This window comes from Martes martes (genome assembly GCF_963455335.1).
Source record: "Martes martes genome assembly, chromosome: 12".
Classification (NCBI taxonomy): domain Eukaryota; kingdom Metazoa; phylum Chordata; class Mammalia; order Carnivora; family Mustelidae; genus Martes; species Martes martes.
This window is the reverse complement of record NC_137900.1, coordinates 43,793,007-43,813,012: the sequence shown is the minus strand read 5'-3', so window position 1 is coordinate 43,813,012 and position 20,006 is coordinate 43,793,007. Positions and strand designations below refer to the sequence as shown.

The 20,006-nt window shown below is 41.3% G+C and overlaps 1 protein-coding gene across 2 annotated transcripts in view; it reads right to left on the bottom strand.

Annotated features, from left to right (window-relative positions):
- SNAPC3 (small nuclear RNA activating complex polypeptide 3) overlaps window positions 1-20,006 on the bottom strand; it is a 42,122-nt gene continuing 22,116 nt past the window's right edge. The window contains exons 4-10 of one of the 2 annotated variants that reach the window (XR_013967754.1): window positions 17,513-17,617; window positions 15,526-15,675; window positions 8,589-8,731; window positions 7,389-7,471; window positions 5,918-6,082; window positions 2,261-2,368; window positions 2-1,058 (exon numbers count right to left, since the gene is read on the bottom strand). Coding sequence is in view for 1 of the 2 variants with exons in the window: in XM_080819875.1 (XP_080676001.1) it covers window positions 911-1,058; window positions 2,261-2,368; window positions 5,918-6,082; window positions 7,389-7,471; window positions 15,526-15,675; window positions 17,513-17,617 (759 nt within the window). In the remaining variant the exon portion in view is untranslated. Of the gene's footprint in view, window positions 1,059-2,260; window positions 2,369-5,917; window positions 6,083-7,388; window positions 7,472-8,588; window positions 8,732-15,525; window positions 15,676-17,512; window positions 17,618-20,006 lie in introns of both variants that reach the window. The other variant, XM_080819875.1, reaches the window with a different exon arrangement.

The window sequence follows — 20,006 nt, the reverse complement described above, 5'->3', positions numbered from 1 at the left end:
TAAAAGATTTTATTTTTAAGTAATCTCAACACCCAGTGTGAGGCTCAAACTTTTAAAACCCCGAGATCAAGACTTGCATGCTCTACTGAGCCAGCCAGGTGCCCCAAAATCTATTTTCTTAATCATAATATTAAACTGAAGAAGTTCTCAAGAAATTAATCTTCAATTGAAATGTGACTTTTGTGAAAGACTGAGTATATACTGAAAATTTTTATATTCATTATTCACGCAGTGAGTCTCATTAAAATGATTACTATGCCTGCTAGTTTCTACCAACAAAAACTTAGTATTACAAAAGAGCCCACTGTGAGATCAGATTACAGAATCTCTACTCTTAATACTGTATTTGTTAAATCTACTTTTATTCTTCCCCCTCATTTTTATCACAGATATCTGAAGGATCTTTACCTTGGAAGCCTCATGGTACAAGATACAACTCTCACATTCTTCAAAGAATTTTTTTTTTCCCCCAAAGAATTTTCAAAACACCTCCACCACTTGATGTATGATTTGATTAACTGAATTTTTCTAACTACAGATTAGCAATGAATAGGCAAGCCACAGAATGGCCAAAAATCAAAATACCTGAATCTGAAAGGATTTGTATTCAAAAAAATATAAAGCACTCCTACAACTAAGTAAAATAAACACTTTAAAAATGAGCAAACACACCAAACCCTATTTTGAAACCCTATTTTGAAATAAACACTAAAATAATGTATTTCTAAACAAGTTACTTTATAAGAAAACCTGTGATTTAAAAAAAAAACCAAAAAACTTGTGAACTTTTGCAGGGATGTGGGTAACTAGCTGAATATTTCAGGTGGGTCCTATTCTTCAGTGGCATGTTCTGGAAATAAAGTAACCATCCAAGAGGACAGTTACTTCACAGGTTCATTTTTTGCTGTTATTAATTAAAGGTTCCAGGATCAACGTAAGGATAAGCAAGGAATTCTCCTAGTTTGTTGCCTTCTGAATCATAGTGGAGCATCCGAAAGCAAACATCACAAAAGAAACATGGGTCCTCTGGTGCAAAACTGTCATTGTTCGTCACCCATCTGTAATTTAAAAAAAAAAAAAAAAAAAAAGATTACACCATTACAATCAACTTTCTCAAGCTTTAATGCGTTATGACCTGTAGTGATGTGGAAACATAACATTCCCACTACTGCCTTGTCATCCTATCTTAATACACTGTAATCCTTTCTACAATTTTGTATACATATAGATAGACATATCACTACCAATACTCTGCAAGGCAAAAGGGCAACTAACAGAAACCCTGCAGAAGGCTGTTTCTCTGAAAGACTTCTTAAAGGTAAGTACAGCAAAATAAAAATCCATACGTGAAAGTACCCTATACACTTCTGGTATGACTTAACGTATCCTCCAAGTAACTGCTAAAATGTAATAGGCCATCTTGAAAAAACGGAATATATTAGATGCTACAGACCTGATGAACTTTTATATAATTTATCTTTTTAACTGGTAAATTAGTCCTGGCAAATTTGAAAACTCCATGTGTTTTACCTAGAAGTCAGGATAAAATGTTACAGAGTGTATACAAATGGGAATATGGGCAACATTTAATTGATAGGATGTTTTCTTGCCTGAGACATTACTACTGGTCATGGGAAGATGAAAGATTGTTTTTCAGCAATCTATTTGAATCTGCATCTCATGGTCTATTTTAACATTCCCCGATTTCCAGTTTGATAACTGATTTATCATGTTTTCCTACTAATCACTTAGAAAAGCTCATGGGAGGGGTGGGGTGGGAAGAACCCCCACCCCAAATCTGATACACAATTATTCTCTTTTCCTCAGAATTTTTTTACCCTGATCCATAGTTAAAAACCAAACTAAACGTGAAGTATCACATAAAGTAAAAATTTTATGAACCCATATTTTGACCTCATTCTATATATTGAATGCTGTATTGTTTTTTCATGGAGGAGGAGCCATGGATGAAGCTGATTTTGTAGACGGCAGAGAGAGAGACAACATGGCTCCCTCAAGATCCAAAGTCTGAGCCAGCTCTGGACTTTCACTACACAGAATGCATTTCCTTACTGTTTAAATGTAACCTACTAATTTACAGCACTTATGTACTAGATAAAACCATTTCTTTTATTTATACCCCCAAAGTGTAAGTTCTCAGATCCAAACTTAAAATAGGAAACACCGAAATACCAAAAATGGAAAGTACTTGACTACCGAAAACCAGTAATTCTTGTAGAAAGAAATAGATATCACTTACCTGGCTGTGTACATTTTACAAACAAAACATTTTCTGGTCCACAGCCAATGCTTCTTGATAAGAAGGGGATAAAGTGTCCTGTCCAAGCAGTCATCACAATGTGCGAGCCTTTTGTACATGAGAAGTAAATGAATATATTAAAATGCAAATTGTTAAAAAAAATGCAAATTGTTATCAATGAAGACAGATCTGTACCTCAAGATTAAGAACCTAGTAGGTATATTTTTCAATTTTTTTTCTTATGAAAGACTCAGGTATAAAATTATTTGTTACACTAGGTCTGACCAAACTTTGTTCTACGAAAACACTCTCCTGAAGATCACTTGGGATTAAACAATGTTTTCTTTCAGGTGAAACTTCCCGAACAGGTCATGTGCTCTGTGACCCTCCAAGAGGGCAGTCTGTGTGCAGCAGATCTTGAACACATTCCGTCAGAGAGCCCCTGCTTTACTCAACACTTGGTGCCTTCCTGGGAGACAGTCTGAGCAACTATTTTATCTATTTGGTCATGTGTTATGTGGCTCTTGTTTACTATCCTCTTTATTAAAATCTAAATCGGACTCCTGGTATAATGTGAACTGACAGAAGACTTTAGCTTTAGGTGTCAGAATTTGTGAATTATTAATAAAATCAGTCTCTACTGTGCCACTGATCAGCTGACTGGGTGTGAATAAATACCTTAACCATATTGGACCTTACATTCTTCATCCAGAAAATGAAGGGGACTGCGCCAGAGTATTCTAAAGGTCCCTGACCATTTTAAAATGATTCTTAGTTTTTGTCTTTTAGTAAGAAAGGGTAGCAATATATCAACTTCATATCAGAAGATGACTGGTAGGGCACCTGGGTGGCTCAGTGAGTTGAGCCTCTGCGTTCGGCTCAGGTCACGATCTCAGGGTCCTGGGATTGAGCCCCGCCTCAAGCTCTGCTTAGCAGAGAGCCTGCTTCCCCCTCTTTCTCTCTGTCTGCTTCTCTGCCTACTTGTGATCTCTCTGCCAAATAAATAAATAAAATCTTAAAAAAAAAAAAAAGATTAGTAAACTTCTAAGAGTTTACCAACTATCAGACTATGGAATGGCACTGAATGATTAAATCCACCTAGAAGACAAAAATGACTTGTAGTCCAGGGGCGCCTGGGTGGCTCAGGGAGTTAAACTTCTGCCTTCAGCTCAGGTCATGATATGAGGGTCCTGGGATCAAGCCCTGCGTCAGGCTCGAGCAGGGAGCCTGGTTCTCCCTCTGCCTCTGCCCCTCCCCCCTGCTCATGTGCCCTCTCTCTCTTTCAAATAAAATCTTTCTGAAAAATGACTTGTAGCCCAAATTACATCTAAAAATTCTTTAAAGGGCGCCCGCCTGACTCAGCTGATAGAGCATGTAACTCTTGGTCTCGGGGGTTGTGGGTACAACCCCCACACTGGGTGTAGAGACTGCTTAAAAATAAAATCTTTTAAAAAGCGAAACTAAAAAAAATTTTTTTTAAACTAAAAATTCCTTAGAAACATCCCACGCTGCAAATGTTTAATGAGCGTGAATTGTGGGGTACCTGGGTGGCTCAGTCGTTAAGCATCTGCCTTCGGCTTGGGTCATGATCCTAGGGTCCTGGGACTGAGCCCCTCATCAGGCTCCCTGCTCTGGGGGGAGCCTGCTTCTCCCTCTCCCACTCCCCCTGCTTGTGTTCCCTCTCTTACTGTGCTGTCAAATAAATAAATAAATCTTAAAAAAAATAAATAAGCATGAATTGTTTTCCCGTGTTGCCTTGAGTTTTAAGGATGACACTGCTGTACAGTAAGAAATGTTAAACTAAAATAACAGAAAAGTGGGTTGTCTTCCATCTTAGGCTAATTCTCAGGCACATTCCGCTTCAGTGAAAGAGCAGGCAGAACAGCTTACATAAAGTCTAACACATTACCAAAGAAATGTATATAATTTTTAGTCCTACAAAACTGGAGTTTATGAGCTCTCCTGGCCCCCTGGCCCTTCGTTTCAGCAAATCTCCTTCCCCTAAGGGCTATTGTTTTGTACATTTAACTGTTTCTTTAGAATTTATCTCCTCAACATCCCTCTACAGAACCAAAATAACTTTGGTTAAATATTCAATGTTTACATGATGCCAAATTATTATTACTATTTACACCTAAACTCCACAACTTGTAGTTTCCCTTTATCATGTAATACACGGTTTTCTAGCCGCGAGCCAGAAGCTGCCAGCTAGCTACTTCTCTCGGGCTCGCATCTGCTTAGGTTGCACATACCTGTCGCTAATTTAGTTCTGTACTTCCCGACAGAATGAGAACCGCGCTGTCCAGTGTGTTAATGCACAAGTGGGAGGCCTGGCAGTCCTAGACACCCTTCCTGAATTCTCCACTCTGCTCTAGTCTTGGGACGAATTGGCTAGACAGCCATCATGCTGGGATTCTCCTTCCTTGCATTATCTGTTCTTCTTTGCCTTCATGGTTTTTTTTTTTTAAGATTTTATTTACTTGTCAGAGAAAGAGAGAGGATGAGCAGGGGCAGCAGCAGACGGAGAAGCAGGCAGCCCGATGTGGGACTCGATGCCACGACCCTAGGATCATGAGCTGAGCCAAAGGCAGAGGCTTAACTGACTGAGCCACCAGGCGCCCCTGTACTCCTGTTTTTCTATATCAAGGTTTACTAAAGGTAAGTGTGAAGTACTTCCTCGGGGACCTTCCCGAGAATGAGTGCATGCCAGGTAAATTTTGGAAACTGGTCACTAAAATCCAAGAAATGTGGAGGTAGGGATTTTGTTCCTATTACTGGTATAATAAAAAGTATGGGTGAATCACTGCTCCACAAAAAAAACCTAAAAATGGTCTCTCAGAATTAAAGCAGGTATGGAGCAGGGCTTATTTCTATATACTGATCCTTCACAGATTTCCTAAATAAGGAAACGAGTGGCCTTATTCATGAGAAAGACACAACACAAGCTATACAAAATTGTAACAAAATATTATTTTAAACTAGTCCTCACGGGTGCCTGGATGGCTCAGCTGGTTGAGCAACTGCCTTTGGCTCAGGTGTTGATCCCGGAGTTCCCAGACGGAATCCCGCATCGGGCTCCCAGCAACGCAGGGAGTCTGCTTCTCCCTCTGACCTTCTCCCCTCTCATATTCTCTCTCACTCTCCCTCAAATAAATAAATAAAATCTTTAATTATAAAAAACTAGTCCTGGGCACCTGGGTGGCTCAGTGGGTTAAACCTCTGCCTCAGCTCAGGTCATGATCTCAGGGTCCTGGGATCGAGCCCCGCATTGGGCTCTCTGCTTGGTAGGAAGCCTGCTTCCCTACCTTTCTCTGCCTGTCTCTCTGCCTGCTTGTGATCTCTCTCTCTCTGGTCAAATAAATAAAATTTTAACAAAAACAAAAACAAAACCAGGGGAGCCTGGGCGGCTCAGTTGTTCAGCATCTGCCTTCGGCACAGTTCATGATCCTGGGGTCCTGGGATCAAGCCCCACATCAGGCTTCCTGCTCAGTAGGAAGCCTGCTTCTCCCTCTCCCACTCCCTCTCTCGCTGTCTTTCTGTCAAATAAATAAGTAAAATCTTAAAAACAAAAACAAACCAACTCCAACTGCCTGTGCTTTTATACTGTGAAATCAAGAAAAGGAAAACAGAGCAAATGTTCTGAATGCTGCCACTTACCTTATGTCAGTGATGACAATAACATGTTCACAGTCTCCCTGGTGACAATATAAGTAAGGAAAACCCAGTTTAATAAACAGGTCATTGAAGGTGAAATCTTCCATTTTGGCAGTCTGAAATTTTCCATAGCCTCTGTCATGAGACTCTGACCATTCAATGATAGTTCTGAAGGGGGGGAAAAGATGATATTTCATTATGCCACAAAAATCTAAAAATGATAGAAAATGGTTTGTGACTACAAGTATTTCATAAAGCCTAGCTCACTCAATAAACTGGCAGTTGCCACCTTGAGGTGAAATTCTCAGTGGCTGACACATGTAGAAATCAAGAGCTCTGAATGTGTCTTTACCCGTTAGAGCAACAGTTCTCAAAGTGTGGTTCCTGAAATCAAAAAGATCTTTGTGATAAAATGTCATTTGCCCTTTTCAACTCCTACTCTCTCCAAAGACCAGTATTCTAACGGCTACATGATGTGTTATCGCTTCAGACTGAATGGAAAATTCAGAACAGTGCCATTTGTCTCATTCTGTTCTGAAAAACAGTTATTTCCCCCCAAATTATTAATGTTAACATGTACTGGGAGTAGTTAATATTTGAAATATTTCTTAGTTTCAACTTCTAATATGGTAAACACTGATAGCTATAGCCCACATAATCAAAAGCTGTCTGGAGTCCTCAATTATAGTATAAAGGAAGGCTGAAACCAGCACGTTTGAGAACTGCTGCATTAGAACACAGATACAAATGGCTATAATGAAAAAGAACGTATATAAACACTCAGAAACAATATACATGTATGTTTCAGTTACTAGGACACTGATAGCAAAAGTATGGGCTAATTAACATGACTATAAGCTACACATTTTTTCATGTTATACACTTAACCATGTATTTACACACTCATCTAGGGCAAACAGTATATACTGGACAAACAGAAAAAACAGTAAGGCTAACATACTGCTATCACCTAAATATGAAAAAGACTAATGAAGTGTTTAAGCGGGAGTTAAAGTTTCTCAGATGTATCCATGGCTCAATATAAGATTTGCTAGAATTTTTTTTTTTTTTTTTTTTAAGTAGGCTCCACACCCAATATGGGGCTCAAACTCACAACCCCTGTGATCAAGAGTAGCCACTGGCTGAGCCAACCATGGCTCAACGACATGAGCCAATGTCGTTTCTAAGATAGTAGATAACACAAAGATTTTGAAATGGTCTATGTCAGGTCTTTGCTAGGAAAAGTTTCTTCCTGAAGTAAGAATTGTGATTAACTTACTAATACCTAGGCCAACCAGATGAAATAACTGAATATATTTTAAACTGAGAGATATTTCTGATCCCAAAACAAACAAAACAGTCTAACAAAACAGTTCTTGGGCAAAGACCCTAAACGGACCAGTAACAGGATGTGTGGAGATCTAGTCCAAGAACTAGAAACAGGAAAAGCTGAGAAGATTTTTGAAAACTGTACCTGCTTAAATCTCTGCACTCGGGATATCTTTTATCATTGTAAAATGTCCCTTCAAAATAAAAGAACGCTGATTTGTACAGGTCCTATAAGGAAATAGATGGCATTGAAAGAGAGTCCTCTATTAATAATTAGGAAATTGCTACCAATTCAAAACCTATAGGTCATAAAACCACACTAATATGCTTTACAGTAACTGTATGCAACCTTACCAAACATGCTTAGCTCAGTAATTTCTTTACTATTTAATGGGTACTTCCTATGTGACAAGTATTATGCTATTTACCAGGGATGGAAGTGTAAACATCTGATCCTTGCTGCTGTTTCCTTATCCTATTGCTGTTTTAATCACTAGGTCTGACTTAAATTTGTATATTCTGAGACTTGTGAAAGGAACCTAATTAGAAATGAAATAAACAATATTATTTTATTATATGAATACACAGCAGTGAGTTATTTTGGATACTAGAAGTAAAAACCAAAAGTCACATCTTTTATATTTCCCCAGCAATAATTAGTGATCACAGACTTAGGTTTTTCTGTTATATTTTTTTAATATTTTCATGATACTTTAAAAAAAAAAGATTTAGTTATTTATTTAAGAAAGAAACAGAGACAGTGAGAAAGAGTGTGAGTGGGGAGGAGAGGGAGAAGCAGGCTCTCTGCTGAGCAGGAAGCCCGATGTGGGGCTCGATCCCAGGACCCTGGGGTCAGGAACTGAGGTAAAGGCAGAAACCCAACTGACTGAGCCACCCAGGCGCCCCTCAGTGTACTTTTTTTTTTTTTTTTTCTTTTTAAGATTACTTCTTTGAAAGCACAAGCAAGAGGGGCAGAAGGGCAGAGACTCTCCAACAGGCTCCATACTGAGCGTGGAGCCCAACACCGGGCTCCATCCCACAACCCTGAGATCACAACCTGAGCCAAAACCAAGATTCGGATGCTCAACCAGCTGTGCCATCCAGGTGCCCCTCAGTATACTTTTATAAAAATTCTCCCTCAAATTTTCAGTAATTCTTAGGCAGAATTTGACTATCTCTTCTTATTCAAGCAGGCTTGCCCCAGAGTACCAGAGTAGTCGCACAACTGGCCTGAACCGTCAGGTTTCTTAACTTTCAGCCTACCAGCCTTTCCAGAGGGGCGAGTGTCTGTTGATACTCACTGGTAACAAAATGAATCACAGGAACACCAAAGACCAAGTCTCACCTCAGAGCCATTACATGAGAAGCTCTCAGGATGTGGCCCAGGCACAGATGTTTTCCCAAGCTCCCCAGGAGACTCAAACGGGCAAGCAGTGCCAAGGGGCACTCTGTTCGACGGCTCTTCACGATGTCCTGACAACCAGAGCCCTGGGGGAGAGTCAGGAGACCTGTGTTCTTTCTCCTTGCATATATGTACTCCTCAGACCTTGGGCTCCTCATCTGTGTGAGTCTCTCTGTCCCGCTATTTTACAAGACTGCGGTTCATCAACTATGAGAGATATGTAAGTTTCGGGTATTCAAAAAAAAATCTTCCCCCAAAATAACTGCAATTCATCTCCTCCTGCAAAGCTTCTATTTTTCTTTCTCCATGCCCTCATTTACAGGTTATCTGGTAATGACATCAGCTACCCTTATGAGACTGGCTGTGCTATTTCTCCTCAGGCCGTCACTCCATTTCCCTGACCCTGTTTCTTTCTTTCTTTCTTTGAAGATTTTATTTATTTATTTGAGAGAGAGACAGTGAGAGAGAGCAGGAGAAGGGAGAAGGTCAGAGGGAGAGACAGACAACCTGTGTTGCTGGGAGCCCAATGTGGGACTCGATCCCAGGACTCTGGGATCATGACCTGAGCCAAAGGCAGTTGCTTAACCAACTGAGCCACCCAGGCGCCCCTGACCCTATTTCTTCATGTGACACACAAGTAAAGCCATTACTTTCTTCCCAGGTGCTTGTAGAGATAAAAGGATAATCTGTACTAGAATGCCCTATCTAGCTACTGTTAAGCACAAAAACTACCACTAAATATACTTCTGGACCCTCAACAAGGTAAGCTAGGGTCTAAAATAAAGGTTCTTTTTTTTTTTTTTTTTAAAGTAAAGATTTTGTTTATTTATTTGACAGACAGAGATCACAAGTAGGCAGAGAGGCAGGCAGAGAGAGAGGAAGAGAAGCAAGCTCCCTGCTAAGCAGAGAGCCCAATGCGGGGCTCGATCCCAGGACCTTGAGACCATGACCTGAGCCGAAGGCAGAGGCTTTAACCCACTGAGCCACACAGGCGCCCCTAAAATAAAGGTTCTGAAAGAATATTGCCTTATTTTGGAAATAAAAACAAAAGTTTCATTTTTTATTCATTATAAAATGCTTCTACAGAAATGGAAGTGATTTAGGCAATTTAATGCTTTTGGCTGGCATCATCATTATTATTTAGAAGGGGAACTGTTTTCCATCTACATCCGAAGTCCTCCTGTAATAACTCTTCCTTGTCTCGGTACACAAACAGAACAGAAGATGTGAGCAATGCCAACACCAGGTAATTCTGATTTTCAGTGGCAACCAGAGATCCTCGCTAATCGTTTCCCTATTTTGTCAGCTAGTTTAGCTGACCAGCTTTGGGGAGGGGAGGATCGCCAACCAATATGGAAAACCTAGTGAAAGAAGTTACTTCTGTTATAAAGCTAACATAGCCCGAGTCTACTATTTCCACTTCATAAACAAAGTAACTATCAAGAACTAACCAGACCATGTGAACCAAGTCACTTATATTTAATTTTAAGCATCGGTAGTTTGTTCTCTTGCTAACATTCCAATCAGCTGTATTAGAACTTCAGAAGTAGGGGCAGAAGGCTGGTTCAGCTGGTTAAGTGTCTGCCTTCGGGGTGCCTGGGTGGCTCGGTTGGTTGAGTGACTGCCTTCAGCTCAGGTCATGATTAATTAATTAATTAATATATGTATAAGATCAGGCCACTATTTTCTACTCGAGTGTTGTTTTGCTTTGTTTTTTTAGTGGTCCCTCACATTTTAATATCTGGTGTGTTTTTAACATTGCTCAGATTAGTTCATCTTTTTCTTTCTTTTTTTTTGTCAATAATCTCTTAAGCGCCTTGCTTGGAGGAACTTTAAGAAAATACTTGGCATCTGCTGCTGCTACTTATTATAAATAAAGGCCTGGTGTAAAGAGCTTCTTTGGCGTCTCTCCCATTACCATTTTCTCACAGCAGATCCTCGGAATACTTCTGAAGTTTGTTTTGTTTGTTTGTTTTAAGATTTTGTTTATTTATTTATTTATTTATTTGAGGGAGAGAGCAAGAGAGAGAGCAGAAGCTGTGGGGAGGTGCTGAGGGAGAGTGAGCAGCAGACTCCCTGCTGAGCAGAAAGCCTGATGTGGGGTCCAATCCTACGACTCCAGTGGCCTGATCTTACACATATATTTAAAAAAATGCACTCCATTCTTTGACTACTATAGTCCAAAAAACAAACGTTAGCAAAACTTACTACATTTCAGATGTAAGATTTAAGAGATTGAAATAAATTGGCTCTATGTTCCCAGTCTGCTCAGATACTAAAGTCATCTAGACTTTAAGAATTCTTGCTTATTGGTTGAAATAAAGATACTCCCTTCCTCAGCTACAGACTGCAACTCATGGATGTTTCGCCCACGCTTACCAGTGGAGTACATGCTATATAACTTAAGAAAAAGCACTATAACTTACGGACCAGTTCTCCGTTTTGCTGGGTGAACAGATAAAATAATTTGGCAAATGCTGAGATTTGGGGAAGGTGGGTAATGGGAACATAAGGACTCATACTATCTCTTGTGTGTATGGTCAGACTTTTCCAAGGGACCAGACTCACGAAGAAAGATGAGGACTCAGATAAACAGAGGAAAAAGAAATTCCAAAGCAAAAATTAAGAAGAAAATCAACCCACAAAATACAAATGCCAATCAGTGAAATAAAAATCTTTCCATAGGTCAGACAAATGTCAGTATCTGCAAAATGTCACTAATTCAGCAGTTCACTTTCTTAAACCACAGCTGCAGACCAAGGAGCACGAAACAGCTCTCTGAACAGAGCTTCCGGAGTCCTTGTAGAAGCTGCAGTGACGCACAGCACAGCTCGGGGTTTCACTCGCTGCCTAGTCAGCAAGTCAACCAAAGGGCAGGGAAGACCCTCGGGCCTGACGTCACACCTGCGTGGCAAAGGAGGATGTGGGGCTTGGAAGGCAAGTCGACAGCGGTCTGAATCCAGCCTCCACCCTGCTTACCCAACTCCGGCAACACCTGAGGGCGCGCTGACCCAACTTTTTCTTACCCCTCGACCGATGCTAATTCTGTCCAAAGCACACTTCTGCCCAGCACGTAGCAAGCACTCAGTCATCAGAGGTTATTCTTTTAATAAAGAGCTGGAAGAGGCAGAAACAATACAACCACACATGCGTTCGGTATTTAAGCCAGGATAATGAAATCTACCAGCCCCCTGCTGAGATAGCTGCTGAACGGGGACCCCTGGGTGGCCCAGTCGGTTAAGGCACCGCCTTTGGCTTAGTTCATGATCCCGGGGTCCTTGGATCGAGTCCCGCATCGGGCTCCCTGCTCAGCGGGGAGCCTGCTTCTCTCTCTGCCTCTGCCTGCTTGTGCTCTCTCTCTCTGACAAATACATAAATAAAATCTAAAAAAAAAAAAAGGCTGCGAAACACATCAGTTCTGACATCCAAATACCACAAACTAGGCACGCCTGGTTAGAAACCCTCTCTGGGCTTTCTGGCGCTCATACTGCCTCCCGGATCAGACTCCAGCTGCCTTGAGCAAGGACAACATGACTGCCATGAGAGTGAACTCAGAGTCTGCTTATTAAAGTGGATTTATAAAAACTTTATAATTACACTTTTTTTTTCGGTAGGGTGGAGAAACTGCTGAAAGCTGCTGCTTCTCCTTTGAAAGAAGATAAATTTTTATTTCTTGGTCTGCATACAGCTTTGAAATTCCATTTGTTTCTCTCTAGTCTAATGTTTATGTCCCACAGCACCGAGATGCCAAACCTGAAAAAAAACAATTATCTTAAAATCATTTTTGGTAGAAAGAGAAAACTAAGTGAAATCTACGTGTGAGTCATAGAACGCTGGTCTCCTTGCCCATCAGCAAAAGGACTGGAACACTGCCTGCCTTGTGCGGCACAGAGACACAGTAGACAGCACCAGCCAATTATTACAGACACTATGATGGCCAAAGAAATGGTGCCAGAGTGGCAAAGAGAGGGCAGTCAGGAGAGATTTTATGTAATACATGAGTTTTACGCTGGGTTTGGAAATATGAGTATGAGCCAGATGGACAGAGGGAGGGAGGGAAAGGGCTTCTGACCATGTTCAGACATTCAGAGGCATGAAAAGGTGTCATGCTTGAGCAACATAAATTCTCTGTGGCTGAAGCATAAGGTGCAGAAGTAGAGGCTGGATAGCATGGCAAGTTAACTTGGGAATCATCATGACAAAAGGCCTTGGTACGTCAGCCTACAGAGATCCACTGAGATTTTTAGATCGGAGAATGACAGGATTGATTTCTTTTCATTTTCAAAGACTTTATCTTTTAATTTTTTTAAAGACTTATTTTTTTATCTTTGAGAGAGAGAAGAGCAGGGCAAAGCCTAAATGTATTTTCAAAGTAGAGTCAAAGCTCTCGCTGATGCCTTCAATGTGGAAGGAAAAGGAGATAAGGAGGACTCCAGGTTTCTAGCCCAAGTCACCAGATGCACGATGGGTATATTTACTGAGACAGGAACACTGGGGAGGGCACAGGCTTTGGTGGAGCAGTATAGCATTTGCTTGTGAACAGATTGTATGTGAGATGGCTGTCAGACATCCAAGAAAAACTGTCAAGGATGGGGCACCTGGCTGGCTCAGTTGGAAGAGCATGCGAGTCTTGATCTCAGAGACCAAGATCATGAGACTCTTAGAGCCCCACGTTGGGTTAGACACTACTTAAGTAAATAAAAAAAACTGTCAAGAAGACTGTTGGATATAGAAGTCTGGAGGTCAGAGACGACACTGAGATTGGAGAGAATTTTGGAAGTCCCAGTACTGACAGCTCTGAATCTGGGTAAGATCACCTAGGGAGGATACATCAAAGGGAGTCTGAGGACCCACTCCCAGGGCTTTACAACAAAAGCCAGGAAAATGAGAAGCATTCAACAATGGAATTAATTAAAAGTCAGTCAGAGAGAAGGAAAATCAGGTGGGTGTAATGTCCTAAAAGTTGAGTAAAGAAAATCCTGCAAGGAAGAAGGAATATTCAGTGGAGTCACACCCGATGAGTGGTCAGAAAAGGTGAGAACGACGTCTATGGTGGCAGCGAGAAAAGTGATTTTTGAGGAGTGGTGGGAACAAGAGTGAGTACAAGACAAGGTGATGGCAGAAAGAGAGAAACCATGAATTTAAGCGCTATTATTAACTCATTATTGTTCCTACTTGCTGTTATTCACTCTGGTTTGGTGAGAAGGAAGCAGAAAGATGAGTGGCGGCTAGAGGAAGCCGCGTGGCCGAGACAAGGTTCATGAAGGGAGCCATCATGGCGCACCTGTAATGAAGGGAGAGCTGGCAGAATGGAACGGACCATGATGTGAGGCCAAGCACGGTGAGACATGGGACCGCATGGGCAGGCAGCCTGGCCTCAGGTGGCAGCAGCTTTAGTCCAGCTCTCTCTCAGGTGGGAAGGCAGGAGATGGCTCAGGGGAGGTAAGAGGTAAGAGGTGATGGAAAGTTCTTTTCTGGTAACTTTATGTTCTCCATGAAACAAACAGCCAGAGTTTCCACTGATGGTAAGTCATGAGGATATGTAGGCAGTTTCAAAATGAATCACAGCTGTCCCCCCGCCCCTGCACCCCCGGAAAAGGGGCAGAGTGAATCAACTATAGAAATGTGAAAAAAATGCCAGGCAGCACTGAGGCTCAATGGCAATGTCCAGGAGACACTCAAAATAATGGTTTGGAAATGAGGAGAGAAGGCAGCAGACAGAGAGTCACTAACAAAGATTAGAGTACACTTAAAACCATGAAAACTGAGGAAAGCCCAGAAGAATTTCTAAGAACCACCAAAGAGAAGCCCATTTTTGTTTTTTTTTTTTAATCTGACAGAGAGAGCATGAGCAGAGGGAAGGAGGCAAGAGGAGAGGAGGAAGCAGACTCCCCGCTAAGCAGGGAGCCCAATCCGGGGCTTGATCCCAGGACCTTGAGATCATGACCTGAGCTGAGTCAAACACAACTGACCGGAGCCACCCAGGCACCCTGAAGCCTACGTGCTAAGAACAGTTTTGTGGCTGGTGGCACAGGAACCAGCAAAAATAGTGACTGTGGTGGTTCTCATCCAAACTCTCTCCCCATTCTATCTGACCCAAATATCCTTTTCTGAGCTACAGGAGAGGCTGCCCCTTTTAAGTGGGCCAGTAAATCTGAGTCTTCCACCAGAGGTGCACCAAGTAACAGAATTAGCTCGTTTGCCTTACCATGAACTACAGAGAGATCAAGGCCCTACTTAATTCTACAGGGCAAGCAATCCCTTCAGAAAACTTTGTGGGTGGTCAGTCTACCACTCTGCCCCTTTCTATCTTTAACCAATGGGTATGTAAATTTCTGTCCTTTTGACAGCATCTCTGTGGCAAACAGCAGCTAAGGACCAACATCAGATACCATGTATCTGGGCTTGGTCTTGTGCCTTGGACTGACAGGACCTTCCGTGGGCAGTGAGCCCACGGGCGGACACCCACCCTTGGCTGGGGTCAGTTAGGACAGATGGAAGCTCAGAGTTTGAAAGAGGAGAGAATGAATGGCAAATTCAAATGCTAGTGAGGTCAAGTTGTATGAACATGGAGGAGACAACTAGGTGTCACTATGACCTTAAAAGGAAGAGAGTACACAAGAGAATGGGTGAGAACTGAATGGGAGATAGACAGAAAATCAAACCTAAGCCCAGTCTCATCTTTGAAAATGTCTTGATGATAAAAAGAAGAGAACAGATAAATTTGACAGAATGGCATAAAAGAAGAAAGGATTTACTGGAACATTTACGATTCTGCTACAGTAATCACTACTTATTTAGCTTATTATTATTGTTACTACTATTATTATTTCTTGTTTTATGAGGGTTAAGGCAAAAAAAAGAAAACACAACACCTTACTTTGCTTATGTGCTCAGGAGCTTGATCAGGAGTGTTGCTGAATTCCCCACCAATCTGGAGGTCACTGACACAGCAAATTGAATCCCTCAGTTCTGTGAGCTTCTGACTGCCCAATACCAGCATTGTCTGGTATGGCTTGTGTTCTTTGTGCTACAAATCAAATGGTAAATAAATAAATGTCCACTTACAGACAAAGCAATTAAACTGTAAATCCTGTCCTGACCAGATCTAAATGAAGTTACTGGTTTTCTTAATTTGAAGTTATCCCCATAACTCAGTGTTCTGTGTTTTCTTAGATTCTATATTTGTCAATTTGGCACCCGTTAATTACAGGTCCAAATTAATGGCCAAAATTGTTTACATCCCCCCCGTTGATCCAGAGCCTGGTCTCTGCAGCCGCTTCCTTGTTCTCACTCACACACACCAAGCAGGTATTTCCCTGTCCTAAATCAATTAAGGTTAGGTAGCGGACAACAAGGAGACAGACCCTATACCCCCAAGCCCACTGGAATTATTCAAACTAGCCAAGCCTGAACCGTTCGCTCTGCCCTGCCCATGGAAACCTCAATAACGGCTGTGGTCTATCTATAGCTTCTCCTCACTCCTTCTCACTCCCAACTGTCTCTAGTGCTTCCCCCTGTGGCCCTGTGGCTGCAGCCGACTCACTCTTCTCAATGGCATAGACCTCTCGTATGGTCACTCGGCCACCTCCGTTAAGTTAGAATCCAACAGACAACTGAGATACTTGGTGCTATGGTCTGAATGTCTGTGTCTACCCCAAATTCAGATACTGGAATCCTAATGCCCAAGTGATAGTGTTCGGAGGCTGGGTCTTTGGGGGGTGGGGGTGATGAGGTCGTGAAGGTTGAGCCTCATGAATGGGGTTCATGGTCTTACAGAAGATCCCACAGAGCACCCTAGCTCCTTCAGCCACCTGAGAAGTCCATGACGTGGAAGAGGGCCTCACCCGTCTGTGCTGGCCCAGAGCTTGGGACCACCAGCATCCAGAACTGGGACAAACTGCTGGTTATAAGCCTCTCTATCAGCGATATTTTGTTACAGCAGCCACACAGACTAAGACACTTGGCAACAGAACTTTCTTAGTTTAAGCTAAAGTTTATCATCAAGATGCTACTAAAATGTAATTACCAAGAACCTTTGGAATATAACTTCACCTAGCAGCACTGTTTTATTTATTATGATTTTTAAGTAGGCTCCACACCCAACCAAGGGCTTGAACTCATGACCCTGAGATCAAGAGTTGGGCGAGCTATACTCACTGGGCCATCCAGGTGCCCCAGGAACAGTGTTTTAAAATGTCTTGCAAGTTACCTCATGGAAGTCAAGCAATCTATACACTACTCTCATGTTACAGACCCAGAAGTTTGGTTTTATTGGTTTGGTTTGACTGGCAGGGGAATTAGTACCAACTACATCCCAGATGCTTCATTACTGACTATTATTCACAAGTGCAGTTCAGGTATACTATTATTTCAATTAAACCTTATCGAAGTTTGTGACATCTATTCAGGGAATCAAGAATACACACATTCGGGCTAGGACTGAATTCTTTTTATTAGAGACCTCTAAGAAATTTCCGAATATTCCTTAACCTACTAACTTTCTACACTTTCATCAAAGAAGAACTGTCTTTAGTTAGACAACTTCCCAAGTGTTCTGAATTTGTGAAAAAAAGTTAACTTACTCCTTTACCAGTCACCTATTCTATTAAAACAAAAGCAAAAGCAAAACTAAGAAAAAAAACCCAAGAATTCATATAATTAGAGTCACTGTGGATTCACATATACTTTCAGTTGCTTCCAGTGAAGCTATCAGGAATAACACATTCCAATATTATAACTGTTACATAAAACAGCATATGTTTGCATTGATTTTGGACCCTAAGGACTGTGACTCTTCAAATAATTAAATCTTTGACAGAAGCCACCCATTTTAACTGTGAAATTAAAAAGGTTTTACTACTGACCTTATGAAATATAACAGGGTATAAGATATTCACAGATAGGATAAGCTCCCCTTCTTCAATCATGTCTGCTGGATTTTCAGGCTTTTTTCCTACGGCATGTGACTCCTGAAGGAGAAAAAACAAGTAAGAGACCTTAAAATCAGTGTGGCTCAGCTATGAGGCAGTGGGTAAGCAAGTCAGGCAGCCCTGGCTTTGACTCCTAGTTTTACCTTAAGAAAACTGTTAAAACCTCTCTAAGCTTTAGTTTCATCGTCTATAAACAACAACAACAACAAAAAAACCCCAACAAAACAGAAAATACTCGTTTTATAGGACTACTGCTAGGAATATGTATATAAAGCATCTAATAATGGTTGGCCCTAGATGCTTAGCAACCAATGATAAAACATGAGTATCAACTAATGTTGGTATAACGCTGGCATTTACAGCTGCTAATAGCACTTCCACATGCCTCCTCTCACGCTATTACAAAGCTATTTGACAGATGCACCAAGGTTCAGATTTACCCAAGATAAACCAGCAAGCCTGAATGTAAATACAGATTGGTTTGGCTCTAAAACCAACACTGTCTTGCCTTTTACAACATTAGCGCCTCTGTACTCCCTCACACTTCTATTATGCGTGCACAATAACTATAAAACAGGCCCCCAGAGGAGATTAGTTAAGAAGTACAGATGCAAAAATAAGAGGGAGTGACACTATGCAAAATGGCACAGCAGGCAGCTCTAGGGATCAGTCCCTCCCCCAAAGCAACCAGTAAGACAGAGAGAGAGACTGGAACCAACTGTTGTGGAATTCTGGAACCTGATTAGTCAGTTATATCAACTTAGAAAGTGACAACAAGAGGACAAGCTGTTGCTCTTTATTAGTAAGCACAGAGTGCAAACCAGCCACCAACCCCCGTTCCTCAGCCCCCCTGCAGATGTGGAAATAGGGGCCCATGTTCCTGAACGGATGGCAGATGCCATGACAAGCAATGGGGACCTTGTTCTTCCAAAACTGGGGGTTGTTTTGGTTGCTCTGGTAATGCCCTGATGTAGACACTGGCGTTGGTGTTGGGCCTCCTGCCAGCAGTGGCTTCCCACAGCAGCACCTACTGGGAAATTTAGAAACAGGGCCTTTTTTTTTTTTTTAACTCTTTCATTTATTTATTTATTATTAATATATAATGTATTATTTGTTTCAGGGGTACAGGTCTATGATTCATCAGTCTTACACAATTCACAGCACTCTCCATAGCACATACCCTCCCCAGTGTCCATCACCCAGCCACCCCATCCCTCCCACCCCCCTCCACTCCAGCAAGCCTCAGTTTGTTTCCCAAGATTGAGTCTCTTATGGTTTGTCTCCCTCTCTGGTTTCACCTTGTTTCGTTTTTCCCTCCCCCACTTTTATTTTAAATTTGTGGAGGCAGACATTTAAGGAAATCTCAAATAGGTCACTGGCTGTCCGCAGAGATGATGAAACAGAAATATCCATGACCATACACAACAAGGAATACATGCAGCTCCAACAATCAACAAGTAAAAAAATATACTCAGGATGTCCAGTATAGATTTGTTGTTCTCAACAAAAACATAAAGCACACAAAGAAACAAAAAAATATGTCGCATTCACAGAAAAAAAAAATCTGACAAAAACTACCCTTGACGTGGCCCAGATATAGAAGTTACTAGTCAAAAATGTTAAATCAACTGTTTTAAATGCACTCAGTGAGCTGGGAGTAGGAAAACACATTCAAAAGTCATGAAAGAAAAAAAACATTAACCAAGAATTCTATACCTGGCAAAACTATCCTTCAGGAATTAAAAAAGAAATTAAGGCATTTTCAGATTTTAAAAAAATTAAAACTATGAGGGAATTCATTACCAGTAGGCTTTAAGAAATACTAAAGAGAGCTCTTCAAGATGAAATTAGAAGACACTACACAGTAACCTGAATCCATAAGAAAAAAATAAAGGACACTGGGAACGGTAACTACATAGGCAAATGTAAAAGCCAGAGCTACTGTACTTTTAGCTTATAACTTTTTCCCAAAAGCAAATGGATAAAATATCTATAAATTTATTTATTTTTAAAGATTTTATTTATTTGACAGAGAGAAACGCAGCGAGAGAGGGAACACAAGCAGGAGGAGTGGGGGAGGGAGAAGCAGGCTTCCCGTGGATCAGGGAGCTGGATGTGGGGCTCGATCCCAGGACCCTGGGATGGTGACCTGAGCTAAAGGCAGACACTTAACAAATGAGCCACCCAGGCGCCCCAATATTTATAAATTTTTGTTAACAGACACATAAAAATGTGATCTGAGACAGTAACAACATCAAGGGGTAGGGACAGAGATGTATATGAATGGAGTATCTATCCTTCAAGGTATTACTGAAACAAAGTTGGTATTATTAAGATTAGGTTGTTGGAACTTTAACATGGTAATTGCAATCCACAAGGTAACCACTACAAAAATAAGTAAACACATACACATGGAAAGAAGGAAAAC